Source organism: Lepisma saccharinum, chromosome 12, assembly GCF_977018435.1.
Source record: "Lepisma saccharinum chromosome 12, izLepSacc3.1, whole genome shotgun sequence".
Taxonomy (NCBI): Eukaryota; Metazoa; Arthropoda; class Insecta; order Zygentoma; family Lepismatidae; genus Lepisma; species Lepisma saccharinum.
The window spans coordinates 18,072,738-18,093,261 of record NC_139240.1 but is presented as its reverse complement, the minus strand read 5'-3'; the positions used below and the strand labels follow the sequence as shown (position 1 = coordinate 18,093,261).

General features: G+C 34.9%; 1 protein-coding gene across 2 annotated transcripts in view; it reads left to right on the top strand.

Moving 5' to 3' along the window:
• LOC145996583 (PP2C-like domain-containing protein CG9801) overlaps positions 1–15,292 on the top strand; it is a 116,925-nt gene extending 101,633 nt beyond the window's left edge. For both annotated transcript variants that reach the window (XM_083133112.1, XM_083133111.1), the window contains 2 exons: positions 5,088–5,289; positions 6,719–15,292. In XM_083133112.1, coding sequence (XP_082989238.1) covers positions 5,088–5,289; positions 6,719–7,533 — 1,017 coding nt within the window. In that variant the 3' untranslated portion in view covers positions 7,534–15,292. The remainder of the gene's footprint in view (positions 1–5,087; positions 5,290–6,718) is intronic.
• Positions 15,293–20,524: the final 5,232 nt, after the last annotated feature.

The window sequence follows — 20,524 nt, the reverse complement described above, 5'->3', positions numbered from 1 at the left end:
CAATGATATTTATATAATACGTTCGGATAAAGAGAATAAGATGGTCGTAATAGATAAGGAAGAGTACAAAAAGAAAGTGGAGGAATGCTTTTGTAGCAAAGACTTTAAGGTTGTAGGGCAATAAGGAGGGAAATTAGAAAGTGAATAGAAACAAGCATCACGTTAGCATGGGCAGAGAAAAATAGACTAATTGAGGAGTGTAGGAAAGGAGATATCCCAACAGCATTTGGGATACCAAAAACCCATAAAGAGGGTGTTCCATTAAGACCCATTATTCCAATGTCATGCACCCAGGATATAAATTAGCTAAGACTCTCGTTAAGTAAATCAAGGAGGTTGGGGAAAATACTGAGTTTAGTGTCAAGAATTCAAGGGACGTAAAAGATGAAGTAGTAAAACTTGAGATTACTAGCACAGATAGGATTATGAGTTTTGATGTCGTCAACCTATATCCAAGCGTGCCTAGGGACAAGGCCGCCAATTGCCTGCAAAGGTGGTTGATGGGTAAAGGAATTGACGTCGTCACAGCCTGGGAATATGTAAGGTGGTTCAATTTGTGCACCGACTATAATTATTTTTGGTGTAATGGAAAGATTTTCGTTCAAAAAGAGGGATTAGCTATGGGGAATCCAGTTTCCGGAATAATATCTAACATTTTCCTACACTATATCGAGAAGGTGGCACTAAGCCAAATTAAAAGTGAGATTAAATTTTATGGAAGGTATGTTGACGATATCCTGGTCATTGGATAGGAAGAGGGGTTGGAGAAATTGTTTAACCTTTTGGGAGAGCAGGAAGAGAGGATTAAATTCACCAAGGAAGAGATGAAGGATAATGAGATAGGCTTTTTGGATCTTTCGATATATAGAGAAGGGAAGAAAATAATAACCGGGTTTTTTCATAAAGCTCTATCGGGGGAATTGTACATCAACAATGAATCCATGCCAAAAAAACCAAGAATAATGTGTTCCTAAACTTCTTTGTTAGAGCAATAAGGTTGTGCAACAACAAGGGAGAATTGAAATAAAGAGGTGGAATGGATAATGAGAGTGGGAGAAGAAATGAGTATAAAGAGTTAGATTTAAGAAGGAACCTAAATAGGGCAAGAAAAACATGCAAAAGAGAGTTGGATGGCAATGGTAAGAAGAGTGACATAAAAGGAGGAGAGGATGAAAAGGAGGAGAGGAGAGAGAGAGAGAGAAGGGGGAAGAAGTGAATTTTAGGTATATAGGAATCCCATATTTCCAAGGGATTTCTGAGAAAGTAGAGATACTAGTAAGAGGATATGGAATAAAATGTGGAATGAAAGCTCTGAGGACTTTGGAAAAACACTTTACAGGATACAAGAAAGATGGAAAAGAGGGAGAAAAAGAGGGGGGAAGAAGGGGGTTTATGGTATAAAATGTGAATGTAATAAAGGATACCTCGGCCAAACGGGGAGAAGTATGGACATAAGGTGGGGAGAACACGACAAAGATATAAGGGAGGGACTTCCTAGGACAGGGCTCTCGGAGCTTATTATTGAGGAAGGACATGAAATTAGAAAACGGGAGGTAATTCGTGAAGAAAGTAAACTAATTAGGAGGAACATATATGAGGCTTCCTATATTTGCAAGGGCAGGGAAAATAAATTAAACAGGGATGAAGGAAACGTCGATGAAATGTGGGTAGGGATGTTTAAAAAATGAGAAAAGCGGGAGTATAAGAAGATAGGTTTCCGTATCACCCCAGACGTATTACGCGAGTCTCAAAAACCACACGACTTCGAGCTCGATATGACGTAAGCGGGTAGGGGAAGTAAGAGAGGAGAAAGCAGCATGCGGACAACTTGCTGCATTCGTTGAGGAGGCATCCTACAGCCAGTATGAGGGAGTAAAATAGGAGGTCGCGTTTTATAATTTTATCTTTTAAGTAGGAGGGGTTCTTTTAGCCCGAGATGGTTTTATACCATGTTTTTAACAACAACGAAGGCCTTGGAAGTTTTAAAGAGTTTTTAGTGTGGATTCCAAATTTTCCTATATTAATCTCCAAACCTATATCCTAGTTCCTGGAATTTTGGGAGAAAAGTATTGACGTTGCTATGGTGTATTTCGGATAGCCTATGTAACTTAAGAACCTGAAGAAGGGAACAGTTGTTCTTGAAACGTTGTTTATTGGAAACCAGATACTCACGAATTGTAAGTACAAAAAGTTGTTGTATTTTAGCAAACACTTGAAGTATAGGTTTACAAAAAGTCACATATATTATTGGGTGGGCTCAGGCTACACAGGTCCATATAAACTGTACACAGTCGTCCTAAATTGCTTAACAAAAATTTTGTATGTAGCTATGTTGTGGTAAACCAACTGGAACACCATAAGTACGACATTATGTACAAGTGGGTTGGGAATAATGATCCCTGGTTGAGATGTGTCATTCATAACCAGAGATTCAGAGATGGTTCAAAACAGGGGAAGGCTTTTAATGACAAACTTCTGGTTTTCTGTTCCATCATATTCAAAGTGAGCCCAATACAAGGTGTAGAGCTTTATATGTTTTGGAATTCTTTTTTTAAAATATCCATAGATTCTAAAAAGTAAGGAAGAAATAAATTGCATTTATGCAAACTTTCGATTAAAAACAGGAAAACAGTGTGTGCTCTTCTAAAATAAAATTTTCTATTCAGCAACATATTATACGTACGTACGTGTGTGCATGAATTTTGTACCCCCCCTTCCCGGTGAAAAATGTTCCTGCGCCACTGAATGCACCTATGCACCATCCAAGTTCACAAGTTCAGCTCCCCCCCCCAAAAAAAAAATTCTGCGTATGCCAGTGACAGCATCTGCTTTGTTTCATAAGAAAGAACTGTTCTGAAGACAAAAAGGTGAATAGAAATGTTAAAAGCTATATACTGTATTTTGCAATTTTGTCCCTTATTTTCAATTTTTGATTGTGATTTTGTCCTATTTTCATCTTGCGAAAGTGGCAACCCTGCTTCTGGCATATAATTGTTTTCTCTTTTTTTTTTAACACAGTACTTCCATTGCTTCAAACAGTACTCACCAGACATGCTATATAAACATGGGCTGTGACAGAATCTGTAATCTCCGAGTTTGATACATGGTGGAGGCACATTGCACAGTGGTTCGGATCCCACTTCAAACTGTAGGTCCAGTCCCGATTAACCTATCTGTGCATAAAGTGAACTTAAAACATGAATTCAAATTCAAAGAATCTGTAATCTAGGGGTGTATAAGGAGTACAGACCTTACTGTGAGAGGTGTGATGGGTATTAATATTCATTTAAATGCAATTTATTTAGCCTCAGTGACTCAGCTAATTGTTTCTGTTATTTCATGTTTGAAGCCAGGCTGCTCTTTGGTGTGTGTTATTGATTGCACATTTCTTATAACTATAAAGAACTCTTTTTGCCCTAGAGGCATTAAGACTACAATCTTAACAATGAGCTTTCCAGAATGATTGTCACTGGCCCCCATGGTGGAGTGGTTACCACATCGTGCTACGATGCCGGAGGGGTCCCGGGTTCGAATCCCAGCCTGGGCATGGATGTTTGGGAGTTCATTCATTAATTTCATCATATCATCACTCATCCCCATCTTCGCAAATTAGCCAAAAGTGGCATAAAAAGCTAAGTAAAATAAAGTAAATCAAATCAGAATGATTGTCGGGTTTGCTGAAGTTATTGATACTGTGCTGTTCAAAAAATGTTGCCACTGTAATGTATTGAGCAACTGACCAAGTTTTGTGCGCCTCTTGTTCTTAGTGTGTGGTTGAATCAACACTTCTCAGAAAGCAGTTTACATTTTCTGTATGAATTGGTTATGTTGGTTTACTGAAAATTTCCATTTTAAGCCCCCTATCATATCCCCAGATGATCTTCAGAATTCTGCATACATACATTTAATTTATTAATTCATGAAACGCAACCCTATTTGGTTAACCTTTCCAGACAAACACCAATTTTTGTCCAATAAGACGAGTGATGGGCATAGCCTGTCGTTCCCTATAAAAATGCTATTGTGAATGAACGACGGGCTATACTCGGGCTGCGTCTATTGTGCACATGTGTTGTAACCACCTCTTTCAAATTCCAACAGCTAGATGTCTCGTTTTCTTAGTTCCTGAATTTTATTTGGACTCATGTCGAATGAGAAGATGCTGTTCTTTACACTCTTGAAAAATAGCATTGAATAACTTACATGCACATTGTGTACATTTTCACAATTAAGATTTCACATTTAGTGATAATTTTAACCCCAAGAAGAAGTGTTATGGTGCTTTTTATTAATTATTTCTGAATTATGTATTGAAAATATGTTTTCAGGAACTTTTATTACAATGTTTAATATTTTTTTGCTTTCAAAAAATTGTTACAGAAAAAAAATTCTTAAATATGAGAAAATTTATATAAAATCTAACATATTAAATATCTGTTGAGAAAGAACGTATTATAGATTTTTTTTAAAAATGTTAAATAATTACACACTTAGCAACATATTTTCTATGATTTTTTTTAAAAACAGCAAAAGAAGAAAAACATTTCTGGTTTGTCCGGAAAGGGTTAAAATTAGAAATCCATCCACAACTCTTCCAGCATCCTGCCAAGCCACCATAATTATCCAGGATCATTGAGGAATTGTAATTCATCAGCAAACATTGTGACAAAAATGTTATTCTTTATTATTATTATTTTTTTTTTTGCATAATTGTATCCCACAACACAGATGAAAAGTGCAATACCTTCCATTATAATTAGGAACATAATTATTTTAATAGAGATATAAAAATTTTTAGCTTTCCAATGAGTACATTTTACTTTGCTTTTCTGCCACTTTTTGGTAATCATGAAGATGGGGACACGTGATGATGTGATGAAATTGATGAGAGGACACTCACAAAGAACACCCATGCCCTGGCCAGGATTCGAACCCTGAACCTCTTGTGTCATAGCATGATGTGCTAAGCACTCCACCACAGAGGCCAGCACAAAAAAAGTATAAAAAATAAACTTGTATATTTATTTAATTTTCTAACTTTCTATTTTGTGTTTTTCTTTCTAAAGTATATTCCTTGATTTGTTTAGGACGTGTTTGTGGCTTTATTGAGATCATTCCACGCAGCTCACAGCTTGATTCTTCAAGAAGACGGGATGCTGACCACGCTTACCACAGCTGTCGTTCTGCCTCTCAAAGACAGCAGCCAGTATGTCGTGTGTGTCTGCAATGTAGGGGATAGTTTAGCATATGTGTATAGCAAGAAATATGGCGTCAGAGAAATTACACAAGGTAAGTGTGCATGTAGGGATTACTTTGCCACAAGTAGCAGGTATAGTACCTTTATCAAATGTTTAATGCATGTTTGTGTCATTGACAGTTGGCTAATATCCTTATGTATAAGAAAACACTGTTTCTACACTTTCTTTATGCTTTTGCAAGTATACGATAAGTAAAGGACAATATGACATTAATTTGAAGGTTCCTGGAGGTACATGTAACATTAGCCTGGTCCAAAATTCCCAAGATGTGAGAATTTAGTAAATTACCCCCAATTGCATATCAATGGAACTAAAAACACCCCACGGGAAATTTGGGATCCGAGTGACGCCTGTGCCCCACACATTAATATATCAGATAATCAGAATATCCATATAATCCAGATATCAGATAATCTGGATATTGAATAATTTGGATATGTGGACAATTCAGACAATCTGTATATCCGGATATCAAAATATCCGATATCAGGATATTTGAAATCCGGATAGAAAATTATCTAATATCCAAATAAAATTGTATCTGGATTTGGCCATCCCTAGGTAAAATGCCTAAACCAAGCACACACACCCTACCACTTCGCTGAGGCTGTTGAGGGTGATTTTATTCTTTCAACTTTGCTAGTGAAATTTGCACATTCTACAAGCACATGCACAGACACATACAATTACTATAGTAAAATTGCAAAATAGATATTTAACAAAGCAGAAAAAATTATCATTTGTCCAGAAAGATGAATTTTTTAAAATAATTCTTGAAGCTTTTCTGGCCGCAAATGATGATTAATTTTTTCGGGATATCATGTAGGTGATTTCTGGATGCTTCCAAGCTTTAGAGAGCCAATTCGGAAATTACGTTAGATCTCGAAAACTCAGAAGCCTATCCGGAAATAATTTGCTTCATATCCAGAGAAAACCTCTTCAAGAGTTTTTTAGTTGTACAAACTAGAGCACTGCAGTGGGAACTTTTTGCTTGAATGCTCAATAGTTCACACGGAAAATGCTAGATTTCAAACAGAATTGAGAGTTCTTTGCTCGCATGATGTCATGAGCGAATAATGAAACGACCAGACAAGCAGTATAAAATCAAAGCCCTGTAGTACACAGTTGTGGTCCCTCAAATATGTATCATGAAGTGATAGACACAGTGTGATTGAGACGGAAGTGAACATAGTCATCATATACATGCTAAAATGTAATTTAGTCTGTCGTACCAAGACACAATAATATATGAAAATGAAATAGCTGATACGGGCTGAAATTACCAGGGTGAATATTTTACAGATATGTGTCTAAGATTATTGTCGTATTAAAATGATATTCGATTGTATGTGTTCGAGGGTGGGAGACTCGAGCAATTATGAGCAAGCGAAAGTCCCATGCGGTATTCTAGTGCAAACCTTATAAAAGTAATTGTGTGATTTTGTATTCCCTATATCCAGGATCTCACGACATCCACTCAATGCGAGATATGAGAGATGCTTTGGGGGCACTGGGGCCTGTGGATGGACAGAACCCAGAGCTCAATAACCTCACCTGCTCCATGACGGTTGCGGAAGCAGGCGACATAGTGTTCTTAACCAGCGACGGGATCTCCGACAACTTTGACCCAGTCGTCGGAAAGTTTGCGATGCCCAAGAAGGCTGATGCAGTGAAGACTTCGTCAATCTCCACGGGCAAGAAACAGAAGCCGATACCAACATCCGCATCCGCAGGGAATGTCCTAGATGAGGACGTGTCCCGGCAAGAGATGTTCCTTCCGATGGTCGAAGCCCATCAGCGTCACGAGCTCACCCTTCTTCGCATGGAGGATTTGCTGAATCATGGTGTGTCGGGTGCAGAGAGACCATGTCAAACTGCGCAAGAACTTTGCGAGCAGATGGTAGACTTCGCCACCAAATTAACGGTAGCAAAGCGAAGGATACTTGAAGATCCCGATCTCTACACCACAGGTGATGCCGAACTCAGCCGTGCCGAGCAACGCTGCCGCCGGAAAAAGGTATGCGAAAAGTTGGCCATGGTTCCAGGAAAGCTGGATCATGCGTCTGTCGTGGCATATATGGTAGGCGAGTTTCAAGAACCTCGTAAGTTGGAAACGGTTCGAGAGATAGGTGAGTCGGACGAGAAGACAACATCAGGAGGAAGGAACGTGCCTCATAATGTTAAGAAGACGAGGGAGAACAAAGAGAACTTGAGCCCAAACCCAAGTTTACGATTGGAAGCCGACAGGTCAGTTCTTTTGGAGACTGTTGTTTGACAAAGCAAGACCAATGCCCCTCATACAGGGCGCAGATAGAGTTCAAACAAATGGAGTTACTAGCCATAAGGAACCCGGTTTTGTTGCCGACTGTGATAGCTAGAGCCAGTCACTTTAGTCTCATTCCAAGGTAACGACACTCAGGTCTTTTACATCCCAACACACTTTCTCTCACCTACTGGTGCAACTGGTAGATGAAGGAATCTGTTAACTTGTAGAGCACACATAATGCTGATTGCAAATCCTCACATGAGTGGTGAAAGTTCAATTGAGCACAAATATAATAGTCAAACATTCTTATTGATATCAAAAGACACTTGTAGAAGTTTCAAAACACTGAGATTACTTAGTTAAATTTTTATTCTGCCCTTGACGCTGGTATAAGAATTCTACAGATTGTGTGTGAATAAGTGACATTTCAGATCTTTATCATGCCATTTTTCATTAATTTTTTATGTATATAATTTTCTATTGTGTGGATTGATTATTGATTTTCAATTACAAGATGAGACACAGCATTAATAATTTGTACCAAGTTTTTGTTAGACCAAATAGTTTAGCAGGTAGCATTACTTAAATACAAACATTTGTTTTGCCATAATTTCATGTCCTATCATTTAAGTAAAGAAAAAGAATAATGTTTATTCACTGTAGCCACGGTAAAATATCAAATTTGAACTTCTGACTAAAAACATCACAAAAGTATATACAAATAACATGTACCGACACATTTTGTCATTGGATTATATTTTGCTGGGATTAGGCTCTTATTTATCATCCTTTTGTCCTAATATGAATGGGTGTTTAGACTTAAAAAAAACAAAAAAAAAAACAGATCAATTAAAGTATGTTTTATTGTGGGAATTGCTGTAGAAAATAAGTATAAACTGTGTGCAGAAAGCTGAAGCTTATTGTAGAAATGTACAATTATTTATTAGATTATTTATGAACTTGGAGAATTTCCAGTGATATAAAGTTGGCTACAAAATATCCATGTAAACATACTGATGTACACTTAATTTTGTTCTGCCAGCTCTATCAGTATTTTTATTTTGTCAGTTGTTAATGAATTGTAAGTTTAAAGTTATTTTAAGGAAAGGAACTAAAATAAATATAATAATGCCTGTCATATTTTCAAATATAGTTTGCGCTACCATGTTTTTCCTTAAAAGAAAGTTTTAGTTCCTGTGAAGATAATAATTGTACTCTTATTACACTTTTCATTCCATATACATTTACTTTAGTTATTGTTCTTAGCCCTGTTTGTGTTTGGTTTGTTGAACACACACATTTGTTAATAGATTGCATGTGTGTTTTTAATTTCATTGTTTCCATCTGTCCCCATACTGGAAGGAGCCTAAATTGCAGCAGTTTTTAAAAAAATTAAATGCACAAACTTTACTGAGCTAGACTATGTGAAGATGTCACATTTACAGAATAGATATTGCCAAGGTAAATATATGTTTTCAGAATCTTAATTTCTTAAAAATCATGATTCATTACCTTCACTGACACAACTTTTTTAAAATTTTGTCGTGTGAAGCAAGTGTTTTGTACACTTTCGCGATGATCATTATAGTGTCACGAAAATATCTGATGATGCTGTACTGGAAAAGTTTTAAAATGAAGTAGTTTATTTGATTCCTACACAATACATGAGTACTTTCCTCAGTATTTCTTCTTATGATTTTCTAAATGTTTTGCTCACACTCTAAATGTGCACAAGGATTATTTGCACAAGACAAATATTGTAATGCATGAAGTCATTTAACAGAATACTCATCTCCATGATAAATGTATTCAGATGCCTGTGTTCTAGTGTGTGCATAAATACTTTTAACAAAGGTTGTGACTGCGGTAAAATTTTAATATAGAATATAGTAGTATTATTGTACATACACTCACTTTTTACCCAAAGTAAATTAGATAGAGAACTATTGTGTTGTTATGAAGTCAGTGTAAAAATAATATTTTTGAACATACATACTATGAAAAAAAAATTCAAATTTGAAAACAATGTGTACATTCAATGATAAATACATAAGTAAACAATTATTTCAGCAGTTCTGTCAATTGTGCTGAAAACCTTTAGTAGATGCAGGGAAATATGAAACATTTGTAAGAAATTGTATCTATTCCTATCCCAAAGCAATTGTATATAAAATTTAGTTTAAACATGAATTCCTGTTGAAAACTATGCCCTCTTTGGACCTTCTAAATGTAGTGTAAAAACAATTGTTGATAGTGCCTCCAATTGTTCTTATTATACACATATTGTGGCTTGTATTTGAAATACAGTAATAAATTGTATCTTTACAGTTTTGTAGTTTCACAGTATTTTCATAAACTCTGCAGTTGATCACGTGCTAGTAATATTTATAATGGCTATGATAGTGCACATAATATAATCCAATGTGCATACAAATAAGTGTTGTGAATCAGATTTCAAAGCAGCAGTTGCCTATAAGTATGTTCGTTTGTGTGTGATGTTCTGCTTGTCATAAATGCTAGATTCATCATAACCTCATCACATCTACCTCTAAAACTAGTATGTAGGTTTAATAATAGTGAAAAGAGAAAGGATTTAAAAGTATGCAGTGGAAATGTATATTTTTCTATCATTCAGTTTCTTAATTTAATTTTTGGTGAGGAGGTGAGAAAATTGAGCATGTTCATAGAGAGGGTGCAGAGTGAAGTTTTAAGATGTGTGTACTCACATTGCCTTTAACCATATTCATCCACTCTGTTATGTCAAGGTGGGTTTCTAGAATTGAAACAGCCACCAACAGTACAATGCTACCAGTACAAATGCACCCCATATGTAAAGTTAAAGTTTATGATGAGAATTTCAAAACAAATTAAGGAATGCATGTCAATAATTATGGATATAGTAAAGTGATTGAAAGTAAATAGTGATGGACAAGTTGTGTCCACATAGCTTTGGATTTGACTGTACCTTTCTGAAAGTACAGTGCTAGGAATTAAGTGCACAATAGGGCTCAGTTGATGTTTTGGTAGTGTAAAGTATCGACTTTATTTTATTTACTGATACCAACTGATGCTATTATGGCATTTTGATTGTTTTGATCTGGCATTGAATTGAAGTATCCATTGGTTTTGTACCAATATTATGTGAGAAAAGTGCATTTTTGTATTCTGATGTAATTTTTTAGTATTTAAAAGTAAACCCTTGCAAATTGATGCTTAAAGTGGAGTGGAATACTAAGCCACTAATATTTATTAATATTTTCAACAACTTTTAATTGTTACAATATTAAGTATTAGTATTGGTGTCAGTGGAAATCAGCAAGAGCCTCGGTATTGGTTCAGCCCTAGTGTGCAACTTACCATAACACCCCATTTTTGTTCCAACCCCATCCTATATGCTAAATTATATAATGGTGTTAGCCAGCACCTGAAGTGGAAAAAGTTAGAAGGGGGAATCTCCTATGCAGGGTGGCTACTCACCGGGAATTCCTGGAATTGTGTGTGAATTATTGGCTCCGGGAATTATATGTGAATTTTTCTCCGTAGACGTGAAAAATTGCAACTTTCATTCATGCAAATTATATTGAATTTATACAAGTTTTTCACAGTTTAGCCTTTTCTTTTATCGAAGAAGGAAAAGAAAGTTGCATGTAAAACAGAATTCTCTCAATCCGTTTACTTTGTTACTGTCCTTTGCAGAAAAATCTATCTGACAGACGAAAGATTATTGCAAGATAAGATGTCTTGAAGTTGATTAGTTAAATTTTAGTTTGAAATTCTTATAGGATTAACAATTTTTGGTAGATTAGTATATTCCGTAACATTTGTGACTTGTTTTTATAGATGTATTTCAAGTCTGAGTATGTGAAATAGCAAACTTGGCACCTTAAATTAAATATATAATTAGAATTTTTGGATACATTGGAATCACACAGACCCTTTTTATTGTTAATATAGCTGTGTGTGTATGTGTGGGAGTGGTGAGAGACTGTAAGATGTAAAGTTGAAATAGAGAAAATATCTGCTTGTAGCCTTGAATTTTTGGAAAGTTCACCTTGAAAACTGGGAATTATACTTGAATTTTATCATGGTCCTAGAGTGGCCACTCTGCTATGGTTTAACATGTGACAATGGGATAGGTGGGGAATAGTATCCTCCTGCATCCTTCTCCACTTCGAGCACTGGTTTTAGCTCAAAAATACATTTTCTCCCCTTTTTTGCAATTACATCAGTAATGGCATTGGGAAGACTGTACAAGTGAAATAAAATGTTACAATTTCTCTCGTAAATGAAAATTAGTATTCAATGTTTTTGCTGTAGTTGCTTCCTGATTAAGAAACTGAACTCTTTTCTCCATAGCATAGACAACTTAAGATCTCTTATATATCAGGAAAATTATCATTTCATGTTTACATGTAATACTTTCATGGGGTTTTGTACTGCTTGTGGTGTTTGGTTTACTGTTATGGAGTACATTGTATCATTCACTAGAAATAATCCTTCCCTTTTTACTTAAATTCAGTTCAAAAACTTTTCTCGGAATGTGTAATGGCATTGTTGCTTAAGATGCAATTGTAAATCATGTACATTTATTATACATATCTTGACTTCAAAATGAACTTAGCCAAAGCTTGTTAAGGTTGTAATGTGAAGTTGCCAAGGAACTGAGGTTCAACGATGTGATTGTGCCTAGATTAAGGTGAACTAAAGTGTGGAACAGGGTAGAAAACAACATTCATTTATTTTGCAAATGTTACAAAAATTGGTCTTCTACAGTTTACGAAGCTAAGTTGTGATGTATATGTATACCACGTGGTGAGAAATCGCAAGATGTAAATGATTTTTGTGGAAAATGATTATGAATATTTTGGAAATAAAAAAATGGGAGGTATTGTTGTTAGATTGGCATAGTGTTGTAATAATAGATAGGATGTGAGAAGGGCCTAAATATTACATTATTTATGCTACTGTGTAATCTTGGACTATAGTACTGAATCACATTTTTCCTATTGCTTGATAAATTTCAGTAATATGCTGCCTTTATCATAGTTTTCTTTGTGATCACAATCACTATCTTCATTTCAGTTCTCTTTATTTTGTAGTATATATAATTTCTATTACTTGCAATATGTTGTTAGCATTGCTGTTACTAAAGTAATTTTCTGTTGCTCAGAATAAGGAAAGAAGAAAACATGTTGTTCAAACACACAACAATGATTACTCTGTCCCATGGCCGAGTGTGTTGAGTGCTGGACTCATGGTCTTGGATTCAAGTCCTGGCATGGGCATTTCTTTGTGTAACTCCTCCATCAAATTAGTCAAATCATCATCATGATTATCCTAAATAGGCAGAAAACCAGCATAAAATAATTAAAGAATAACAATAATAAATATTGAACCAGGTGGTCATAATTAATGCAATTAATGATGGGGGAAACCAAGTTAAGCATTTGATATGCTTCTTTTATTTTTATTTTGAATGGGAAATTTATTGTGAAAAAAAGTACTTCAGCAGAATGTGTTGGTACATATGTTGTTATAATTTTTATTGTTTGCTCAATAATATTGCATTCAAAATTAGTTTTAACACTTTGCTCAGTGCTTTATACATATGAATTTTTAAAAAAATATATTTAATAAGTGTGCAGTCAAAATGAATGAAAGTGGGTACACTGCAAAACAGCCAAAATTGTAGAATTTGTACATCTCCCTAGTGCAGCATTACCACTGGGCTATGAAAGGACAAGAATACACATGTCCAACAGTTATAGTAGGGGTTTACTGATTGTGATAATTGTTAATGATACCAATAACAAAAGTGCCAACTTAAATTTACTAGTAGCTATAACGAACACCAATCCAATAAAAAATGGTGGATTTAATTGAGTTAAAACCTCCATATTTAGATTTTTATTTTAGAAAAATAGTAGTGTGTGGAATATTTGTTTATCCATCACTACAATATCACTAATGCAATGTTCTCTTTCTTATTGGTAAACATATTCGCCATAACAAGAGAGTAGCAGGGGTGTCTAAACTTCTTTCTATGCAGGGCCAACACCCTGCTTCAGCAAACTGTCATGGGCCTTGTTAAATTTAATCACACCAAAGCTAAAACCATGAATGTGCAAATTTAGACTTTTTCACTTAAGTGCTGTTTGTTTCTGACTTCTTTTTGTTGATACTTTCCTGTACTAACTTATGTGAGCTAAGAAACAGCCTTACGTGGGTACACAATTCCCAATGGCAGCATTTATCTCGAAGTAAGATTCAGGATATTTGTGGTTTTGGCCATGGTGCAACGGTTTTACTTACACTAAAAGCAATGCCTGATAGGCTTTATCACATAAAAAATGTTGGGCCAGATGTGGGGCCAGATGTGGTCTGTGGGCTGTAGTTTGGGTGGTCCTACTTTCATCACACCCCTACTATACTATGTTGTGCCAAACTTCCACATCATGCAATAGGAGAATAGAATTCAATGGAATGCAAATAGAGTTCATGGTTTTCTGAAAAGAACAAAGTGACCTCCCCCCAAAAAGAAAATCCAAGGTTACACAAATCATATATTTTATGCACTGGCAGCATGGAATATGCTTTTAAACACAGCAGGTTGTATCCACTGTTAATATATTGTTCTGGAATTCAGTGTTTTATGTTATAGTGTATTTTTGTAACGTATATTCTGAGTAATTGTTGAACATTGATGTAGAATCCGTCTATTCTGCTCCAAACCTTCCATCCATCATATATCATCTGAGTGTATGTAATATTGTTTGTAGACTATTTTCTACATAAGTGACTGCTATGCAAGTTTCGTAGATGTTGTGATGGTACTAAATGCAATAAACAAGATACAATTGGAAAATCAAAATATAACTACAGCATGCATACTATTCAAAAGGGTTGGGTAAACTGTAAAATACAGGGTGTCTGAAAAGTGCTTTACAGTGCACCTTCTGAGGTGATGAACCAGTTTTCTTTTGAATACATTTTAGCATTTATGGATTAACTTTTACCATACATTACGAGTGTCTCAAATTTTCACAACATGTAGGTATATATTAAGATATTTCCAGAATGCAAAGCACAGCAGTATGATTTACTACTTTTAATCTTTTCTGATACCCTGTGTTGCTTTTTTTTTTTTTTACTAAAGTCATAGCTGGTCACAATTGAAAACTATGTTGCAGAAGTAATATTATTTAAAGAGTAATGAATGTAACATATGCATCCTGCAAAATATATGTTAATTGCTGAAGATGTTTTCTAATTTGTCAGTAATATAATTTATATAGGCAGCTTACAGTTTAAGCTACATAGGTGTGAAAACTGGGAAAAAAACATTTGCAAGCCATACCATGTAAATATGATCAAATTGGCAATTGCTTCATTGCCACATTTAAATGTACATAAGTTGCAAATCTTGATCGAGATCTCACTGTATATTGTAAATAGTTTTCCTGTAAAGAAATGTTTGTATTTTGACTGTAATTTCTTAATTTACTTTCCCCACGACTAGCTTCAAATTTTTGCTAGATGTGTATATACATGTGTTGCAGTTTGCATATTTGTGTAATTTAATACATTAATTGTGAATTAGTTACATTAATTCCACTTTGTTTAATAAAGCTGTGTATATTTGTGTAAACATCCATCAAGAATTTCGTATATATGTATGTTTTTTTTATTCCCCATCTTTCTTTTGTATTTACATTTAATAATATGTATAAATTGTAAAACAGAGCTCTATTAAAATAAAATTACTGTATTGATTGATTTTTTTTGTACAATGCATGCTGCTGATATCCTCTATCACTGGCGTATGCAAGTGGGAAGTTGATGGGTCTACACCCCTTTCCGAAATTTTGAGAAAATCAAAATTTTCAAATGAAAGCAGTTAAGAACTCTGGGAAATAGCAAAGTGGTAAATGAAAACTGCCCTCCAAATGAACACCGATTACTATTTTTTTTGTCTTTGAACAACTTTTAAAATGAAGGTTAAAAATGGTAATTACAAAATATTTTGTGTATACTATCCCCTACAATGCAGCTATGTAATATGGACTTTTGCAGAAAAAATAAAAAAACAAACGTGTATGCTAATGTTCTCTATAAATAATTACATTCTTACATTACTTGCCATTGGCAGATTTTCCAAAGTGCTGAAAGTAATAAGTAGGGCTAGGAATTATATGACCTAAAAATCACCAAAATATGCAAAATAAAATATGCTCTTTTGACCTAAAATTTTACAAAATATGCACTATAATTTGAAAAATATGCCCTTATAAATAGACTGTTTCAAACATCAATATCTAACTTATGTTGATATATTTTCATATACATACTATTTTTAGTTCACTTTATGGGCCCTGATGGGTTGAAATGCACAATGAATACTTTCTGTAAATTTTCAATTAAAAAAAAAGATGATTTTGCTGCAGTCCAAAAAAAAACGACTGAACATGGGAGTAAGAACGAATCAAATCCACTTGGAAAATAACTATATTTCTTGAAAAAGCGAAAATATGCTGAATATGACCGGAAATCCATCAAAATATGCTTTATCACGTAGAAATGGCTAAATATGCCCTTAAAAGGCACCTTAATTCAATTAGTTTCTTCATAATATGAATTTCTATATATTTAGGGAACACATCACCCTTACCAAAAAAAATATGTTTTCTCATAAAAAGTAAGTAATATGAAAGAAAAGTGATGATATAAGTTTGAGGAACATAAAAAGAATCTTGCAATAGTACCCAAGAAATGCAAAAAAAAATTAGCATGAATAGGCTAATTCATACTCGATATCTCTAAATTTGAAACATGCCACCATTAGAAATCAAAACTGAGACATCTTGATTTACAGGTCACTAATATATAATTGATATATATTAATATCACTAATATATGATTATATAATGTCGTGGATGTCTGCAGGATTTTTTCCAGAGGGGGGACAAAGGAGGCATATTTTTTCCCATAATTGTGATGCTCCCTCAAAAAACACTATTTCAGTTTGAAATTATCATGTTCCTTCACTGCATTTATAATTTATAACATAAATTACTGGGACAGAAGTAAAATTATGTGTGAAAAATATAATTTTAGGTGGACATTCATTTTCCAGGGGGGCTATGACCCTCCTCGCACACTTTTGAATGTCCATGAATAATGTTAATACATACTAGCAAGAGCAGAACTGATTAAGAGAGCCTCTTAACCGTTAGTGGACGGCTGTTTTTGAATGAAACCACCCAAATTATGGCATTCCAGACAGCTGGTTTCAATCGAAACTACCTTTCCTATGGCAGCAATTAATCTCTCTTATTTTCAAAACTTTTTGGTTCATTAGTATACATATGAAGGCAGTGGCGGTAAGGGGATGGGGGCAGTTGCCCTCTACTTTTTGCTACCACACTATGCTAAACCTTATCTACAAAGGGAAATATACTGTCTTTGCCCCCCCAGTTTTGGCACCTGTTAACAGAGTTCGGAAACAATGCCCCCCCCCCCCCAACAAGTATCAGCCTATTTGCAACTAAACTTTGCATGGTTGCAGAATTTACCACTGCTACATACATTTATCCACTGAACTCAACACTCACCCCATGGTGTCATCTACAGTACACTCTTGCAGTTCTGTCGTTTTTCCATTTTCTTGCCACTACCTATTAGAATGGGTGTACAGTGGAATGCATAAGAATTACGAAGCAAATTATCCATCACCATGTTTATACGAGCTGCGGTAGCTCAGTCATTAGGACATCAGACTACCATGCGAGAGACCTGGGTTTGATCCCCACGGGGGAGAACTGGGATTTTTTCCACCTGTTCAAGCAACTCCAGTGCCCACCCAGCATCGTATAAAGTGGGTACCTGGAGGAAACTCTGGGGTTAAGAAGATAATTCTACTTCTGAACTAACTGTACATATGATAAGGGGAAAATGCTTTAAGGAGTACACAATTTTACACTGATGAAAGGTAAGTCCAAATAGTGGTCATCTAGGAAAAGCATTAAGTCTGAAAATAATCATTCCTTTGGCTGTCTTGAAATCTTAACCAAGAAAAGAATGGCCCCAGCAAACTTTTGATATAATGTGCACAGTCATTTGTTTTCTTCTCTTGTGCCAGTGAGCCCTGCAACTACAATGTCACGGGCACATTCTTATCTTCGTCAAGTGCACAGTAAAATGCATATCCTGTAAAATATGACAAACAACAGTGGACAATAAAAGAAAGTAAAATGAGAAATATAATAATGAAAGTTGCCAAATGTTAAATTAACAATCCTTTAATGAGCAGAATTATAATATAGATAAAAATAACAAATTCAGCAATGTATTTTTTTTAAAAAAAGTCACAATGTGTCTATATAGTAATTTAATTACAAAAATTATGGATTTCAATGTAATCACATTACAACTAATACAATTTAAAAATGCATTTCAGATTAATATTTTGTATATCCATTATAATTCAAGTCATAATCTAGGCAGTTTAGTAACTAACTTCTCTTGGCTTTAAAAATACAGCAAAACCTCGTTAATGAAGACTTCGCTTAATCCGGACAGACAAAAGGCAAAAGAAAAAAAACAGCAGAATGCAAGGTTTTAAATGTGGCTAGAAGTCAAGATAATTTCCCAAAGGAAAGGCAGTTAACCACTGATGAAATTATGTTTTCTTCAGACTTTGTACTGTACTGTATAGTGTATTTAGGCTTATGTCCCTTAAATACACCATAATAAACGTGTTTTGTTGCTATAAACGGAGTTTTAATGCACTTTCTACTCTTCTTTTAGGTTATTTCAGTTAATCCAGACTTTCGTTAAACTGAACAACTTATCCCCCCATTAATCTGGATTAACGAGGTTTTTTTTGTATAAATTGTTATTATCCTGAATTTTTTTTTCTTTCTGTAAACTTTCTGCTCTGAACATCACATTAATCTCTCTCCAGTTAGACTTGGTGGTGTAGTGGTTAGCAAAACAAGCTGTGGTACTATGGGTGATTGGTTCAAATCCTATGTAAAGCATGGATAATTTCTTCAGTTATTCCAGTAACAGTTCCGAATGGTTAATTATTTTTTCACACGTTTTATGGGAGTATTAAAAAAATGCTTTATAATACTGGAAACAATTGTGGGTGTAAGTTCGAAACTTGGAACAACTAATTACCACAGTTAAAAGCTTTACTAAATATTAGTTAGCAATGAAATTATGATTTGAAATGTATCTTGTGTAAGCAAATCTGGTTGACTCTGACGTGAGCTTTTGCGAAGTTTCATGTGAGGCTCAAAGGTAGTTTTGTGCATGAGACCAGATATTATCACGTGTTTAAAGTATTTAAGGGTGTTACTTTAATGATAAGAGCCCTAAACCTGACCTGCCTAACCTAATGATGGAGGCATTTAGTAACAAAATACTCCTTGGCATCTCATCCACATGAAATAGATGGCAGAACTCCTTCGTATCAAAGACGACAGTAAACAAGTGGCCACTTGCAAACAAAGAATCATATAGGAGTGTATGGAAGGGAATAATTGTTCTCCAGACAAGACACAGTAACAAATCTCTAAGACTTTGGAGTATGAAATTGAGTCATGTAAAATATGCTGGTGTACTACAATAAATTTGGAATTAAACAATTGTAACTTGGGCCGTTATTCCACCAGACTGTGGTAATTATTACAATTAACCCAGAGAAGTAGACAGCTGGTGTATATAAACGTGTATGGGAGAATCTGTACAAAATATTTGCAAATTATCCACCTTTTCCACTTTTCAGTGCGACTGGTCAGTCTGTAAATTCCTTATATGCAATTTTACTTGAACATTATCCATTGTCTAGTGCTCTTAACTGATTCTAACACTAAATTTTGAGAGAGCACGTCTTGTCTTTAGGAACACATCGTAGATACAATGAAACTCAATGGGTATCTGCCAACAACAACCAAACAGTAAAATAGCAAGATGCAAAAAAAAAATATTGGTTTATTTTACTTCACTTTTCTGCCACTTTTGGCTAATTGCGAAGATGGAGATAAGTGATGATATAATGAAGGGACAGTCACAAATAATTTTTCAGCAACAGAGTCGCCTTTTCTGCAACTGTTGCACCAATTTCGAGCCTTTTTCATTCAATTTTCTGCACAAACACGAGCAAAGAACACCCATGCCAGGCTAACCACTCTGCCTCAGAGGTCAGCGTGAGATCCAAAAAGACTGAGGAAAAAATAGCAGATTGGTTCAAAATTCCAACTTAAGACATCATTCAGCAATAAGAAGACACTAACAAACCAAAAAACCACATACAAGCAAAAACTGCATATGCAACGTACCATGTGAATGTAGGTGAGCTAGGAGAATCTTAACATCCTCCAGAGAAGAGAATAGATAAACACAAGTAGGATGCAAAAGGGAAATAGGTCAGAAATAGCCAAATATGCATGGAATGAATATGTAGAATTCAGTGGAATGACGTTTCAGTATTACACAAAGAATCACACTCGAAATCATAGAAGGAATCACAAACAAAATATGTGAGGTGCATTTTCCCACTATGTTTTGTCACGAAATAATGCGAAATGACCTGCAAAATGCGAAATACACTCTTAAACACGATATTTACAGTTTATTTACTGACGCGACACTTTCTGAAGTCAGAATCATCCCGTGAGTTATGCAATTCATGGAAAATTAGTTAATTCTGCTGTAAATATTTGAGAAGCAAAAATGCAACCCTTTATACAGGAATGAACTTAATATTCTGGTAATGACATAAATGTGCTATTTGAAGTGATAATTTTATTTTATGTAGTAAGTGCGGTTTTAAATCAAATTTTGGATTATATTCACATTTTTAAACCCAAATGTCATTTTATATACCGCTTTATCACCGTTATAACAGCAAATTTTTTTTTACCGCTTTTGAACCCAAAAATAACTGTTTTTGTACCGAAATGTTGCTTTTTATTTACCAAAAATATGTGCCTCT